This window comes from Vulpes vulpes, unplaced genomic scaffold (assembly GCF_048418805.1).
Source record: "Vulpes vulpes isolate BD-2025 unplaced genomic scaffold, VulVul3 Bu000000635, whole genome shotgun sequence".
Classification (NCBI taxonomy): domain Eukaryota; kingdom Metazoa; phylum Chordata; class Mammalia; order Carnivora; family Canidae; genus Vulpes; species Vulpes vulpes.
This window is the reverse complement of record NW_027325670.1, coordinates 443,280-459,264: the sequence shown is the minus strand read 5'-3', so window position 1 is coordinate 459,264 and position 15,985 is coordinate 443,280. Positions and strand designations below refer to the sequence as shown.

At 38.6% G+C, this 15,985-nt stretch overlaps 1 protein-coding gene across 4 annotated transcripts in view; it reads right to left on the bottom strand.

Annotated features, from left to right (window-relative positions):
• LOC140596454 (midasin-like) overlaps positions 1 to 15,985 on the bottom strand; it is a 168,044-nt gene that overhangs the window by 59,684 nt on the left and 92,375 nt on the right. For all 4 annotated transcript variants that reach the window (XM_072745087.1, XM_072745085.1, XM_072745086.1 and 1 more), the window contains 11 exons: positions 15,369 to 15,458; positions 15,000 to 15,263; positions 14,564 to 14,825; positions 8,615 to 8,774; positions 7,697 to 7,813; positions 6,277 to 6,485; positions 5,151 to 5,299; positions 4,590 to 4,801; positions 4,050 to 4,270; positions 3,061 to 3,174; positions 11 to 143 (listed from right to left, as the gene is read on the bottom strand). In XM_072745087.1, coding sequence (XP_072601188.1) covers positions 11 to 143; positions 3,061 to 3,174; positions 4,050 to 4,270; positions 4,590 to 4,801; positions 5,151 to 5,299; positions 6,277 to 6,485; positions 7,697 to 7,813; positions 8,615 to 8,774; positions 14,564 to 14,825; positions 15,000 to 15,263; positions 15,369 to 15,458 — 1,931 coding nt within the window. The remainder of the gene's footprint in view (positions 1 to 10; positions 144 to 3,060; positions 3,175 to 4,049; positions 4,271 to 4,589; positions 4,802 to 5,150; positions 5,300 to 6,276; positions 6,486 to 7,696; positions 7,814 to 8,614; positions 8,775 to 14,563; positions 14,826 to 14,999; positions 15,264 to 15,368; positions 15,459 to 15,985) is intronic.

Genomic DNA, 15,985 nt, shown 5'->3' with positions numbered 1-15,985 from the left:
CTTCACCTACTTGTTCGCAACAGACTCTAAAAGGGCAAAGAGCTGCTCAGGCTGGTCTGTTTGTGGATCAAAGTCCATTGAATTTCTAATGATGTCCAAAGCCTGCATATTCCATCGGGGATCCAAAAGAATCACAAATTCATCTGGTGAAAATATAAAACAAAAAGTAGAATTTTGGAGTTAAACTCTTTGCCTAGAAAACTTCAGTTGAAGATTTTTACTATCTTAATTTGATCATATTCAGTTCTGATGGGGAAGGGACAGAATAGGAAAATTGCTAGTTTCAGCCCACAGCATTAGAAAAGTAAAATCCAACTGCTTTTACACTTTCCTTTCTAAATGCAAAATTTCTACTAGTCCTGAAAATTCATTCCACTGCAGGATATAAAGTAATCTCTCTGGAACATAAGCATTCCAACCAATACAGTCACTTGCTCCAAAAACAATTCATGAGCTTAATGACCCAATCTGCTGTCATTAACTTCAAAAAACTAGCTTACGGGGTGGGAAAATGAATAAATATGTCTCATTATTTGATTTCAATACGGAAATCAATTCAAGGAGCACTTGGGTGGCATAGTTCAGTGTCCAACTCTTATTTCAGCTCAGGTCCTGATCTCAGGGTCATGGGACCTGTGTCAGATCCTGTGCATGCATGGAGTCAGCCTGAGAGTCCTCTCCCTCTACTTCTCCCCCTCTTCTTTGAACTTGCAAGCACAGATGCACTCTCTCTCAAAAATAAATAAATCTTTAAAATACATACACACACAAAAAAAAAACCCTCAAGATTATTTTATTATTTAAAAAAGCCCTTTCTTTATAATCAGAGAATGTGGCATCTGCTGCTTCTTCGGCTTAAACTTGGCACCTCTTCTGTAAGGCAGCAGTGATCAGATCTGACTTTTCTCCAGAGGCTGTGAGAACTCAAAAAAGGGAGGCAAAACAAAACAAAGGTAACATAAACTTCAAAGCGGCTGGGTAGGTCAGTGGAGCACTTCAAATCTTAAAGGTATCTACCATCTGAAGAGGGTACCTGCACCCCAGTGTTCATAGGAGCAATGTCCCCTATGGCCAAACTAGGAAAGAGCCCAGATGTCCATCGACAGATGAATGTATCGGATAAAGAAGATGTGGTATATAGATGTATACAATGGAATACTACTCAGCCACCAAATAAAGAGAAATCTTGCCACTTGCAATGACATGGATGGAGCTAGAGGGTATTATGCTAAGTGAAATAAGTCAATCAGAGAAAGACATATGATCTCACTGATATGTGGAATTTAAGAAACGAAACAGAGGATCATAGGGAAAGAAAGGAAAAAATAAAACAAGAGAGGGAGACAAACCATTAAGAGACTCTTAATCACAGGAAACAAACTGAGGGTTTCTGGAGAAGAGGAGGAAGGGGGAGGGAATAACTGGCTGATGGACATTAAAGAGGGCATAGGACATAATGAGCACTGGGTATTATAGAAGAATCACTGACTTCTACTTCTGAAACTAATAATAAAGCAATTTAAATTCAATTAACATATAAAAACTTTAAAAATAAATAATAGTAAATAAAGGTTATCTACTATACAGTAGACTAACAAATGCCTACTGTGAACAGCAAAGTACATGGAGGGAACTCACATTCCAAAGTCCAGTAAGACTACATGATCCAAAGCTATACACTTGAAAAGGAAGATGAAGGCATACCTACTATGTTCCAACAGTGGGCAAATGATACCTGCTAAAAAGGGAAACTGCTACTCTAGAACTATTCCCAAAGACCAAAATTCTTTCATACTTGGGAAAGCATGATTTAGTTCAGCCACAACATGACCAGTACAGGAGTTTTCCCTATTATTTGATTTCTTCCCAAACGTTTACCTGTTACCTTTAGTGTACAAAAGACAACTGGTGTAGCACAAAAGCATCATGCATGTTTTCTTCTAAACCAAATGGCAATGGTATGTTTTGATCAATATCAAATGAAGATAGAGATGGGAAATTAAAAACCTGGTTCTGTGAACATGTCCCTAATTTCTTCATTATGCTTATGAACATAATGCTTATGTTCAACCAACTTCATATTATTCTCTTCAAGTAAAAGAATCTTACTCTAATTAAAAATAAATTCTGGGGGCTCCCAGGTGGCTAGGTCAGTAAAGTGTTTGACTTCCACTCCGCACATGGTCCCAGGATCAAGCCCCAAGTCAGGCTCCCCACTCAGTGGGGACTCTGCTTCTCCCTCTGTCTTTGCCCCTCTCCCCACCTTGTCCTCTGTCTCAAATAGTCTTTTTAAGAAATAAAAATAAAAAAGTTCTGAGTGCCTCATTTGCTTTTTGTTTTTAAGATTTTATTTACTTCTTCATGAGAGACAGAGAGAGAGAGAGAGAGAGAGAATGACAGAGACATAGGCAGAGAAGCAGGCTCCACGCAGGGAGCCCGATGCGGAACTTGATCCCGGGACCCAGGATCATGCCCTGGGCCAAAGGCAGATGCTCAACAGCTGAGTCACCCAGGTGTCCCTGAATGCCTCATTTGATTAGATACCTTGAATGGCTATTTATTTTATCATTATGGTTTTGTAACTTTATATTTAAGGCTTTAAAAAGTTTATTAAGGTTTTGTACCTTCTGAAGTAATTCACACTATATACCCATAGCTTAAAACCCTTTCTGTTAACAACACTAATAAGTAACAGAATGCTTTGAGTGGAAGGGACCCAGAAAAATGAATAGAATTCCCCTATTATTCAAACATAGGCAGTAAGTATGAATGATGGTTTCCAAATGAAGCCAGTTTGTGGCTGAGTTGGGACCACAGACCAGTCTTCCAACTCCCATTTTCTCTCCCTATGTTGTATATCACCATCCTCTTTCAAAGACTAAAGAATAAATGGATAGTTTCAAACAAAAAAAAGTGGAATTTGCATCTGGATACATTGAGTCTTCCAAAATACAGTGTTTATTATAGTGGCAGTTGTGACAGGTCTTTTTCCATGGACTCAATGAACCAATTTCCTAAACTGTGCATTTCCTGAACTCGAAATTAAATCAGGTGCAGTACCTGTTATATTTGGTTGTAATATTTTGATGACATTACTGACCCCAGCTGAGAGAGAATTTGAGTAAAAATTCCTAAGAGATGCAGCACTGGCTTCCAAATGAATCTGTATTGATTCTGTGGAGAAAGGAGAAATAATGTTAATATCTAAAGTGGGGCTGTCCAAGCAAACTTTTTGTAATAATGGAAACATCCTATAGTTGCAGTGTGAGGGCAGCCATTAGTCTTGTGTTAGTAAGCATGTGAAATGTGGCCAGTGCAACTAAGGACTGGATTTTAGATTTTATTTAACTTTAATTAATTTATATTTACATTTTAGTAGCTACCTGTGGCTAGTAGCTCTCATACAGGACAATGCAGATAAAATACAAATTCTCTCTATACAATTTTAGACAGATCACATGCATAATACAATACACATATTCTTTGGCTAAGTTCTCATGGATAGAAGGGTTCATATAAACTCTACTACTTTAGGCAACAAGTTCTACCAACAAATTCCAAGTCCTGTACTTTGCAACCCGTGCAATGTTGTTAAGGTTGGTTTTTCCTCTTAAAATGAAAAAAAAGTACAAAGAAATTAAGCAGGACAACTTAGAATACTGGAACTAAAATAAGTCTCTTAAGCACTTTAAGGCAAATGAAGTTTACCAAAAACAACCTTCCTCAGATAGGATGGTTGTATAGCAGCATGTTAAAAAAATAAGCAGTAATATGATATAGTACATTTTCCTTTTGGATTTGATAGAAAAGTGGAAGACCATGAAATGCTAAGGATTACACAGGGGCAAAGTTTCTCTTAGGACACATCTAAGGGCAGTTACATGCCTTAATGTTTTCTAACAGCTATACAAATAGTAAGGCCAGGTAACAAATTTATTGCTAGATCTCCCAGATACAATTTTAAGTGTCCTCACAGGATAATACAGCTACTGAGGCACTAAAATAGTTTATTTATGCACTTATTGTACAAATTAAGCTTTTCAACTCACCCAACCCCTGTGGTATATTCTTGGCTAAATGATAAAGCCATTTAACTCTGAGCATCCAATCTTGATTGGTTGCTCGTTCTATAAGCAATTTAACAGCCATGGCCAGAACTTCTGGTTCATCAATCCAGTAAGTATCCACTTCGACTGAACTGAATTTCAAGCTCTCAGGGTTAGGAGACTGCATAATTTTCTCTAAATCGGGTAAGGTAAGAGGCTGAATCCTGAAATTCATTAGAAAAATAAGGCAAAGTCAGTACTAGAATGAACTTTCATTTTACATTTCAAAGAACCAGGAAAATAACTTTACAAATAACAGATCAAAGAAGTAATAGGGAAAATATTAGTCCCTTTCAAAGGAGAATAATTAAAACATATCTAGTGAATAATAAATAGGGAGCAATATTACAATGAACAAGGAAACTATAACAGCTGGGTAATAAATGACCATATAACATTCCGGTCAAACATGTTGGGTCATGACCACTACCATCAAAAAAAAGTCAAGATGCCAAAGAGACACAAACTCAAGGCTCCACTAACCTGGCCCAGCTGCTGGTTTTCATGCTCATCCTGTTAAGGCAATATACTAAGATCTGTCCATCACTTCGGACTACAGACAGGTGAGAGTCTTCTGTAGCAAAGAGAGCTGAGGGCAGAGAATCTGGCCACAGGCCCATAGCAAGGATGGAGTTACCCCAGGTTTCATGTGCTCGAAGAGAAAAAACATGTTTCTCCAGTAAAGCCTGTGCAAGCTGGTAGGAGATAAAAACACACAGGCAACATCTAAGTGCTATTACCAAAAAGTAGAAGAGGAATAATAGTTTTCCAGGACCTTTGTGATCATCCCACAACTCTCATCAGTCTTCAATTTTCAACACTACAAGCTAAATTCCACTTTGCCTAAAGACAGTTAAGTTTCAAAGAATATTTACATTTAACCTATTTTCCAGAAAAGTACTTAGATACCAGGTCTCTACTACAGAGTAACTGAAGTGCTCCACTCTCAGTTCATTAAAGTCACCATCAATAAAAGGAATTTCCCCCATCCAAATAATGCAAAGTGTTATAAATGAGAAAGCTGTTTGAAATACTTCATGGTACCTTCCGGTTTGCTGGTGAATGCTGGGAGCAGACATATGCTTCCCAGCATACTTCAGAAAAGGCTCTGTCTAAACTCAGCCCTCGCTGTAGGTACTGCACAATGAATAAGGCTGTTTGAATTAGAGTTGAAATAGAGGACGTTGGAGAACCTATAAAGAAAAAAAATATTGCCATCTATGGGCAACAGATTCTGCAAAATCTCCAATGAAAATAGAGAAATTCATCTTCTCATCAAACTTTGTTTCATTCAATCCACCCACTTACCTTAGAAAGCCTTCTAAGTAGAATCTAGAGTCTCACCAGCACACTATGGACTTGTAAGAACATTCATATTCCTTCCCTATCTTGTCTCCCTCCCTCCATTTCTGGCTGTCACAAACATACTGCAGGAAAGTGAAAACTACAAGTAGGACAAAGCCTGGTCATTTATTATCCTTAATCTAAAGTTGACAAACGCTGAAGTAGCAAAATGAGCATGGCCTCATAAAGGACCATGCACTTTAAAATCCAACAGAACTACATTCAAAGCCTCACTGTTTGGCTTTGATGAGTTATTCAACCTCTCTGAACCCTATTCTGTAACACGAAAACATGCCATGAATTAATGTGAAAACTAAAAAACCAACAGACATTGTACCTAACACATAGCAGTTACTCAATATACAGCATTTATCATTACCTTTGTTATTATTCTTGCTTGTTCCTGTATATTTGGACAGATAGGTTTTATTAGAAGAAATAACACCTGTCTGTTTTAAGCAGTTCAAAGTTCCCTCTTTATTCTATCTTCAAAAGACTCAATGACCAGATAAAAGGGATAAACTTTACAAATTTTAGTGCCTAAAGCAGTATTCCTTAAGGTAAGAGTGTCTGAATGAATCTACCAGAATCATCTGGGGAGCTTCTTTAAAATACTAATTTCTGTGTCTCACCCAGATTTACTGAACCCAATCTCTTAGGGGGAAGATAGGCATCAGCACATCTCTATTTTTAACAGACTTTTCTGGTAATTCCTATTTGTATGTACACTAAATTTAAGAACTCCTAGATTAGCAGTCAAATGAAAAAACATATGAATTTCTAGAAGAATAAAACTCTGCAGAGGTCTGTAAGTCAAGCACCTTACCTACTACAGTGCTTTGGATCTCTGTGTGTAGAGCCAAGAGGCTATCACACACACTATCCCCCACCAACCCAAGGCTGTGCAGCAGAACTTTCAGATCCAGGTCATCTGGGATGTTTCCATCCCCTTCTCCTGAAATGTAGATTTCAAGTCCACGATTCCTCATAGCTCGGGATATTTCTCCATGAACAGGATCCATCGAGAGAAAAAGTCTAGCAATTCAAAGGGAAAAAAAATTAAAAATTAAAATCATTGCAACCAATGATGCAGCTCAGCAACAACTGATGAGGGCAAATCCTATGTGTTAGAACTTCAGGGAGTTTATCGAGGGAGATACCATTAACTAAAACTCTGCTATTTTCATCTATATTCTATCTTTTAGTGCCAAAATACACCAATATAGCAAAATCAGTTTCTCTAAACCTATTCTCCTTAGAAACTGTTTATCCAATGCACCTTTAATGCTGAGAATATAAATTCTTTCAGATAGTCCCCAAATCAGACAGTGCTAATTCATCATTCTAACTCACCTACAGAGATCAGAAAAGGGAGCAGTGTATTCTCCTGAAACAATTACCTTCATATATGTCTAGCAACATCTCCATATAGCCAACATCTCCAAAGCTAAACAGTGGATTCCCTGCTAACCTTCCCATGTCAAACCTGCTCCTTTGCCAGTCTTTCCTTTCTCAATAAATGGTTCCCATATTTACCAATTACCCAAGCCAAAATCTTGTATAAAATCCTTGCTTCCTCTTTTTTTTCAACCCACACATCCATCAGAAAGTCCCACTCAGGGATCCCTGGGTGGCGCAGTGGTTTGGCGCTTGCCTTTGGCCCAGGGCGCGATCCTGGAGACCCGGGATCGAATCCCACATCAGGCTCCCCGTGCATGGAGCCTGTTTCTCCCTCCGCCTATGTCTCTGCCTCTCTCTCTGTCTCTCTGTCTCTCTGTGACTATCATAAATAAATAAAAATTAAAAAAAAAATAGTTTAGAAAGTCCCACTCATATGGCCACCCTAGTCTAAGCTATCATATCTCTTGCCTGAACTACTGCAAAAAACTTGTGATCAGTCTCCCTGCTTCTACCCTTTACCATCATCCCACAATAGGGACCTCACCTCTCTTATTTTTTTATTATTATTTTTTAAAGTAAGCTCTGTGCCCACAATGGGGCTTGAACTCACAACTCCAAGATCAAGAGTCACATGTTCTACCTACGGAGCCAACCAGGAGACCCCTCTTGTTTACTGATGTGATCCCAGAGTCTGGCAAATAGCAAAGCCTAAATAAATATGTGCTAACTGAACCAATAAATGGGTGAATATACTTATAACTGGATGTATAAATAAAACATGTAAGAAGGTCCTACTTATTTGAGGCAGTCAGATTCTTAAGCAGAAACTTAAGAGGCAAGAATACCTGAAATTGGGATTTGGTGTTATGGTGGGAGTGGATCCATCTATCATCCCCCTCTCACTAAGAGTGAGAACACCTCCAGGTTCAAGCAAAGCATTCAAACGATCCAGCACCGATGGGCTGCACAAAGAGAATTCAAATACAATGGTGACAGTTTGACACGCTGCACTGGTTCTATTTTCCTTGCACAGGCCTCCTACTGCTCCTGACTCAGGTCGTCCTTAAGCATAGACCACTCCCCCCATATAGAATTGTGCTCTCTCTCCCTGTCCAGTCCCCTTTTCACTCCCAAAGGCATTCTTTCCAGAAATTTACAAACAGTAAATATGCAAAATATTTGTTAAATAAGTAAATGAAATTAAGGAAAATTGTTCCATGATCTATAGCTCTTTCTTTTTTCTTTCTCCATCTCTCCACTTCCTAACATTATCAAACCAATTTGAAGACACCTGGATTTCTATTCAAACATTCTGAAAAAATCTCCAGGTAGAGAAACTCATCATCTTGACCTGGAATAGTTTCTATTATGCTGTGTACTACGGAAGTTTTACGATGCCTTTTTCCTTACTTCAGAATCAAAGCAATACACACTGATGCACATTTACTAAATGTCTGGCCTGTAAAAGATCGCTATTTCAAAAATTTGACCTCAAGAATGACCCTAACAAAAGGAGTATTTTCGATAGTAAATAAAAAGGTCTACCTCAAAAATGGTTGGAAAAGTAACCCAATTGTGTTAGCCTTCAGCTCAGTTCAAAACAGTCATACAAAACTAAAATCTTGAAACTAATGACCTTTGTTCACCACAGGAATATGTATCTAGTTAACAATGGGTTCAAAATACCAGAGCTTTCAACTGGGTTTCTACTTTGACAAGCATATCTCAAATATCAATGTTGCGATTAAGCAGAAGGTCCTTACTTGCAGAAGTTAACATTGTCCATCAAAAGCCAATCTCCAGACTTCAGAGCCCGAACAAACATGCTGTCAACCCATTCAAATGTGCCATGGCTGTGGCCACTGGTGGACTGCAGAAGCTTCACCCCAAAATTTCGGAACTCTTCCACAAGTTTGGCAAATTCTGAAACGTCACAGCCATAGCATTTATTTTCAAACTGGGACAATAAGAAAACCAACAAAAGAAAAAAAGCCCTAAGAGTTTATTAAAAGAAAATTGGAGGGCAGCCTGGGTGGCTCAGTGGTTTAGTGCCCGCCTTTGGCCCAGGGTGTGATCCTGGAGACCCAGGATCGAGTCCCACATCAGGCTCCCTGCATGGAGCTGCCTCTCCCTCTACCTGTATATCTGCCTCTCTCTCTCTGTGTGTCTTTCATAAATAAATAAAATATTTTTAAAAAGAAAGAAAATTGGAAACTTCTGACCCAGGTTTTTTAAAAAGATTTATTTATTCATGAGAAAGAGAGAGAGATGCAGAGACACAGGCAGAGGGAGAGGCAGGCTCCTTGCAGGGAGTCCGATGAAGGACTCGATCCCTGGAATGGGATTGCGCCCTGAACCAAAGGCAGACGCTCAACTGCTGAGCCACCCAGAAGTCCCTGGCCCTAGTGTTTAAAGTTTTGTAATAGAGTATAAATAAGAAGGGTTTTTTTGTTTAAACAAAACAGGTAAAAAAAAAAAAAAAAAAAAAAAAAGAAAAGAAAAGAAAAGAAGAAAAGAAAAGAAAGAAAAAAAAGAAAAGAAAAGAAAAAAGAAAAGAAAAGAAAAGAAAAATTAGGGCTGGTGGCAGAAAATATTTTTTAATGCCTTTCTGAATTAATGGCTAGGTAGAGGGAACTCAAAGGTGATAGTAAAGGTAAATAATCTTTGTTATAATTTCTTAAATGGCATAAGGAGAATAATGCCTCCCACCTATTACCGCATTTTTATCAAATGAAAGGACACTAAAAATTGGCACAATGAAAATCAACGCCATTAAACTAGACTTTCTTTATAATGACGATATCATACGATTATAGTAACAACTGGTATTTATTTGCTTAGTGCTTAAACGGCCCATGCCAAAAACTTTTCAACTGCTCTTTTTTTTTTATTGGAAGTTCTCGTAGGACTCTTGTTCATATCACCAAGTATTATGCATTGGACTCCATGAGGAATAATAAAGTTTAGACTTTACCTCCACTGTTAACCACCTAAAAACTGTATCAAATATATGAAACAACTGCTTTCAAACACTGGCCAACAGCAGAGGGCTGTGACACCTAAGGAAAGGAAGCCCTATAATTTCACTTGATTTCTGCCTGGAAGCAATTTCAGGATCGCAAAGCAAGGAGAGGGAACTCAAACATACCACAGAGGTCTCAGACAGACTGGAAACAAACCTACCACGTTGAAGCAAACAGGAAAGGCTGAGAAATATTCTCACCATAAACCCCATCTATAGTGCTGTGTGACCCACAACTTGGAAAAGCCTGAAAACGTGGAGCTTCTCACTATGGAACAAAAGGTTTGAACCAGGGATCCCTGGGTGGTGCAGCGGTTTAGCGCCTGCCTTTGGCCCAGGGCACGATTCTGGAGACCCGGGATCAAATCCCACGTCGGGCTCCCAGTGCATGGAGCCTGCTTCTCCCTCTGCCTGTGTCTCTGCCTCTCTCTCTCTCTCTCTCTCTCTCTCTCTCTGTGTGACTATCATAAATAAATTTTTAAAAAAAATTTAAAAAAAAAAAGGTTTAAACCACACATCAGGAATCCCAACTTCTAAAACATGAACCTGAAAGGCAAGCCCTCAAAACATCTATCTTCTAAAAGCAACAGGGTCGCATCCCAAGAATACAAGATTGGGATCGGAGAAAGGGCTCACACACACTCAGACTCATCCACCCCAGGGCACAGCTAAGAGAGACAGCTAACTGCACCCAGACTCAAAGTGAAGGAGGCTTACCTGGTTGTATGGAAGACACACCTGAGAAGCAAGCACCTAATATAACATATACATCCTAGAGCCCGCTGGAACACTATCTGGGGAAGAAGACTGATGGGCACGATCTTTGTGCTCTTCCTTTGTGGTGCTCTAGAGCACCAGTACTTCCCAGAAAGCTTTTTACATTAAGTCTTGGGCTCTGATTTTTATAGCTATCACTCAGGGGATGCCTCTTGATCCTCTGGCTCTGGAGGCCAGGAGAGGTTGAGTTCCTGGATATCATGGAACTGTAATAAGCAGTGTCACCCAGAAATGAGATAGAATTGGTAAATTCTACGAACATTCAAAAAGAATATCAATCTTTCTCAAACAATTCCCCCAAAAATAGAAGAAGAGGAGGAGGGAACTTTTCCAAACTCATTTTATAATGTCAGCATTACCCCGATACCAAAACCTGACAAGGATGCCACAAGAAAAGAAAATTACAGCCTATGGGTGCCTCGCTGGCTCAGTTGGTAGAGCATTCAACTCTTGAGCTTACAGCTGTGAGTTCAAGCCCCACGTGGAGTCTACTTAAAAAAAAAATTATAGGCTAATATCACTGATAAACATAGATGTGAAGATTCCCAACAAAACAATCAGTAAACTAAATTCAGCAATACAGTGAAAGGATCATACACTACAATCAAATGGTTTTTATTCCAGGGATGCAAGAATGGTTCAATATCTGCAAATCAATGTGACAAAACAAGTTCACAAAATGAAGGATAGGGCAGCCCCGGTGGCTCAGCGATTTAGCGCCACCTGCAGCTCAGGGCGTGATCCTGGGGACCCGGGATCGAGTCCCATGTTGGGCTCCCTGCATGGAGCCTGCTTCTCCCTCTGCCTGTGTCTCTGCCTCTCTCTCTCTCCTCTCTGTGTATTCTCATGAATAAATAAATAAAATCTTAAAAAAAAAATGAAGGATAAAAATCATATGACCATTTCAATAGATGCAGAAAAAGCGCCTGACAAAATTCAACATCCATTCATGATAAAAACCCTTAATAAAGTGAGTACAGAGAGAATGTGCTTCAACATATTAATATATTACTATATATAGTTTTATTATAACACAGGTAACATCACACTTAGCAACAAAAAGCTGACAGCTTTTCCTCTGAGATCAAGAACAAGGTAAGGATGTCAACTCTCACCATTTTATTCAACACAATACTGGAATTCCAAGCCAGAGCAATTAGGAGAGAAAAATAAACCATCCGAATTGGAAAGGAAAAAGGAAAACTGTCACTATTTGCACATGATGTAACATTACATAGAGAAAACCCTACACCACCACAAAGAAAGAAAAAAAATTCAGTAAACTTGCAGAACACAAAATCAACACACAAAAATTCACTGTGGGGCAGCCCCGGTGGCACAGCGGTTTGGCGCCACCTACAGCCCGGGGTGTGATCCTGGAGACCCGGGATTGAGTCCCACATCAGACTTCCTGCATGGAGCCTGCTTCTCCTTCTGCCTGTGTCTGCCTCTCTCTCTTTCTGTCTCTCATGAAGATAAATAAAATCTTTAAAAAAAAAAAAAAAAGAAAGAAAAGAAAAATGGTGCTGGGGAAATTGGATAGCAACATACAAAGCCACATATAACTTCTGACTCCTCAAAAACCTAACTAACCTCCTAATAATAGCCACCTTCCCAGCAGCAGTCTATTAACATATTATGCACACTGTATATACTATATACTATATACTGTATTCTTACAATTCTTAGTAAGCTAAAAGATTTTTAAAATATTATAAGGAAAATACATTTATAAATTTTTGGGAAAAAATCCACACATAAGTCAACCCATTCAGTTCAAACGCCATGTTGCTCAAGGATCAACAAAAATGCAGCACTAAGCGCTTAAAATTTCCAGCATCCAATCAAAATTACTAGATGTACAAAGAAAATATGACTTACAACCAGGGAAAAAAAAAAGTCAATAGAACAAACCCAAAAATCAGATAATGAAATTAGCAAAAATGTTAATGCAGCTATTATAAAAAAGCATAAGCATTTAAGATAAATATATTTTAGTTCTCATGTTAATAATATAACTCATGTATCTTCACAGTAATGTTAAGATATAAATATTTACAGAGAAAAATATTTAACCAAAAATAAAACAGAAAAATTGTTTGACACACCTTTTCTCACTCTATTAATACCCCTAAGAAATTACTCAATATGAAAGTGATTCCTAAATAAGCAGTATTTAGAATGAGCTGTGAGAACTTACTCTAAATATTTAAATTTCAACTGAAAGATACATAGAAGAACTAGACTGAAGGCTGTAAGGTCAGAGGATTAGATTCAAAACCTAGTCAAGCCACTTTGTAACTGTACATTAAGCATGGTATTTAACCTCTATGAGCAACCATTTCCATAAGCATAAAATGAAGATAATCTTTCCTTGTAATGCAGTGGTATTGTGAGGTTTAAAAGTAAATTTTTAGGGATCCCTGGGTGGCGCAGCGGTTTGGCGCCTGCCTTTGGCCCAGGGTGCGATCCTGGAGACCCGGGATCGAATCCCACATCGGGCTCCCGGTGCATGGAGCCTGCTTCTCTCTCTGCCTGTGTCTCTGCCCCTCTCTCTCTCTCTCTCTCTGTGACTATCATAAGTAAATAAAAATTTTTTTAAAAAAGTAAATTTTTAATACAAGACTACCACCCACTTGGAATTCATAGCTCAATGGGAAATTTTATAATATTCACCTTCAAAAAATTTATAAACCAATGTATAACTCCATTAAATATCTCTCACAATTAAATTTGAGTGAATGAGGAAAGGATTTCAAATCTAAATAATGGGCTTGAATTGGGGGAATTGACAAATCAAATCAACAATAAAATCATTCTCCTGCTTAAGAAAGTAAACTATTTGACCCACAGCCATGGATACATTGTTTACAGAGTTAGATGAGAGGAGTCTCACTTCTTTATCTCTAAGGAATCAACCCTTTATAACCAGTAACAGGCTTTGAAAATAAAAGATGACAATCATAGTGACGGACACAATCTATGAGCCTTTAATCTTCCCTAAAAGCATACTCTTCATCACCCAAAAAACTGCACCACAAAATGCGAGGAGATTCCATGTTAACTGAAGATTTTTTTCCACTTTCTATACAAAACTAATAAACACATCTTAATGATCAATTTAGATTTCTATTCTCCCATTTAAATATTTAATTTTGGGGAGTGCCTGGGTGGCTCAGTTGATTAAGCATCTGCCTTTGGCTCAGGTCATGATCTAGGGTCCTGGGATGGAGCCCCAAGTCAGGCTCCCTGCTCAGCAGGGAGTCTGCTTCTCTTCTCTCCCTTCCACCCCCCCAACCCCCCACACACTCATGCTCTCTTGAGCATGCACTCTCTTCAAATAAATAAATAATAATTTAAAATAAAATAAAATTTTAGGGACGCCTAGGTAGCTCAGCGGTTGAGCATCTATCTGTCTTTGGCTCAGGGTGTGATCTTGCGGTCCTGGGATTGAGGCCTGCATCAGGCTCCCTGCATGGAGCCTGCTTCTCCCTCTGCCTCCATTTCTGTCTCTCCCTCTCTCTCTCTGAGTCTCTCATGAATAAGTAAATAAAATCATAACTAACTGAATGAATGAATAAATGTTAATATTTTGAGAAATTACTTAACTAGTTTTAAAAGTCAAGAAAAAAGCCAGTTTACACGTAAATAATTTACTATCATAGATGATTACATACAAGATAAACTATCAAGCTCACTAAATTTCTTTCATTTTTGCTTTATGATAATTCTAAATTATTTTACATCAGCTTCATGTTACTTTCTAAAACAAATATTTTCAAGTTTTCTAAATAACTATTACATTAATTAAAGAATTACAGATAATACCTTATAAATACATTACTACTTATACATGGACACTACATGGACAATACTATCTACATATCTGATACACATATCCAAACACACATACCTGCCTTGGAGTAGGAGTTGATTTTGTTGTTGAGTCGCTGCATAAGCAATAATACTGCTTCCAGCTTGTTGACAATCTCCATCGTGATACCTTTACCAGCATCTCCAAGACACTTGGGCTTATAAGTCAGAAGAAAGTGACTCCAGGCTCGTAGCACTACTTCTGCATCATCAGAACTGATAAGAAGGCTGTCTCTTAACAGTGCCCTTACAGTGCCTTCCACCTTTTCTAGCAGCTGCCTCCATGGCCGTATAAGATCAACCTGAAATTTCCAGAGCATAAACTCATCATAGCCACTGGCCAGAGTCAAAAGAACACTCCTTTAAATTAAAAAAACAAAACAAAAATTCCTACTTGTAGTCACCAACACAAAAGACCAAGAGTCAGACCACAGCATTATACATGTTTTGACTGAAAATGCAAAGGCAGACTTTACCTGCTCAAATCCACCCAGGAGCTCTGTAGTATCCGTTGCACTGTTCATAGCCATGATCTTTAATGTGTGACCAGTAAGGTGTGCCAGAAGCTGGACCAGGCTGGTCTTGCCCACAGAGGCTGGACCCACAAGGATGACCATCCAGCTCATCTGCACACATTTCATAATAGACTCCAGAGACTGTAATGACTGGTGCAGGAGCAACAGGGGACGGCGCGACAGGAGAGGAACGTAACTACCACGGGAAAGGACAGAGTAGCCCAGCTGAAAAAGACATGCCAGTCAGATTTCACAAGTGTGCCTGGTTGTGGGGGCAGAGGAAATCAAAGAAAAATGTAAAAGAATAGTGGTTTATTCTACATGACTCACCTGAACATCATAAGGAGTGATGTGAAATAGTCTGGTTCCCAAGTATGGGTTGGAACTTGAATTAAACACATCCTTGAACACAGCAATGACCTAAATGAAGATAATACAATCAAAACATGAATCACTTCATCAAATTCTGAGCCAAATCTTCTAGAAAACATGCACAGTCAAGAGATATCACAATACTGTGAATGAACACTAGTCACAATTTCCCTATCCTTTTGATTTTTCTCTTATAGATTACATTTATTTAAATCTTCAGAATGAAAGCAAACTGGAACTCAAGAAAAGAGTAATCACCTAATCTCAAACTATTTGAGATTCCAGTTGAGAATATATCATAAATTAAAGCCATGGATATTATGGCAAATCTATAGATGAAAAATGAATCTGGAAAAAAAAAAGAAAAATGAATCTGCTTTCCTTTTTCTTTTTGTTAAAAGATTTTATTCATTTATTCATAAGAGACACACAAAGAGAGAGGCAGAGACACAGGTAGAGGGAGAAGCAGGCTCCATGCAGGGAGCCCGATGTGGGACTCAATCCCAGGTCTCAAGGATCATGCCCTGAGCTGAAAGCAGAGGCTCAACCACTGAGCCACCCACACCTCCCTGAAT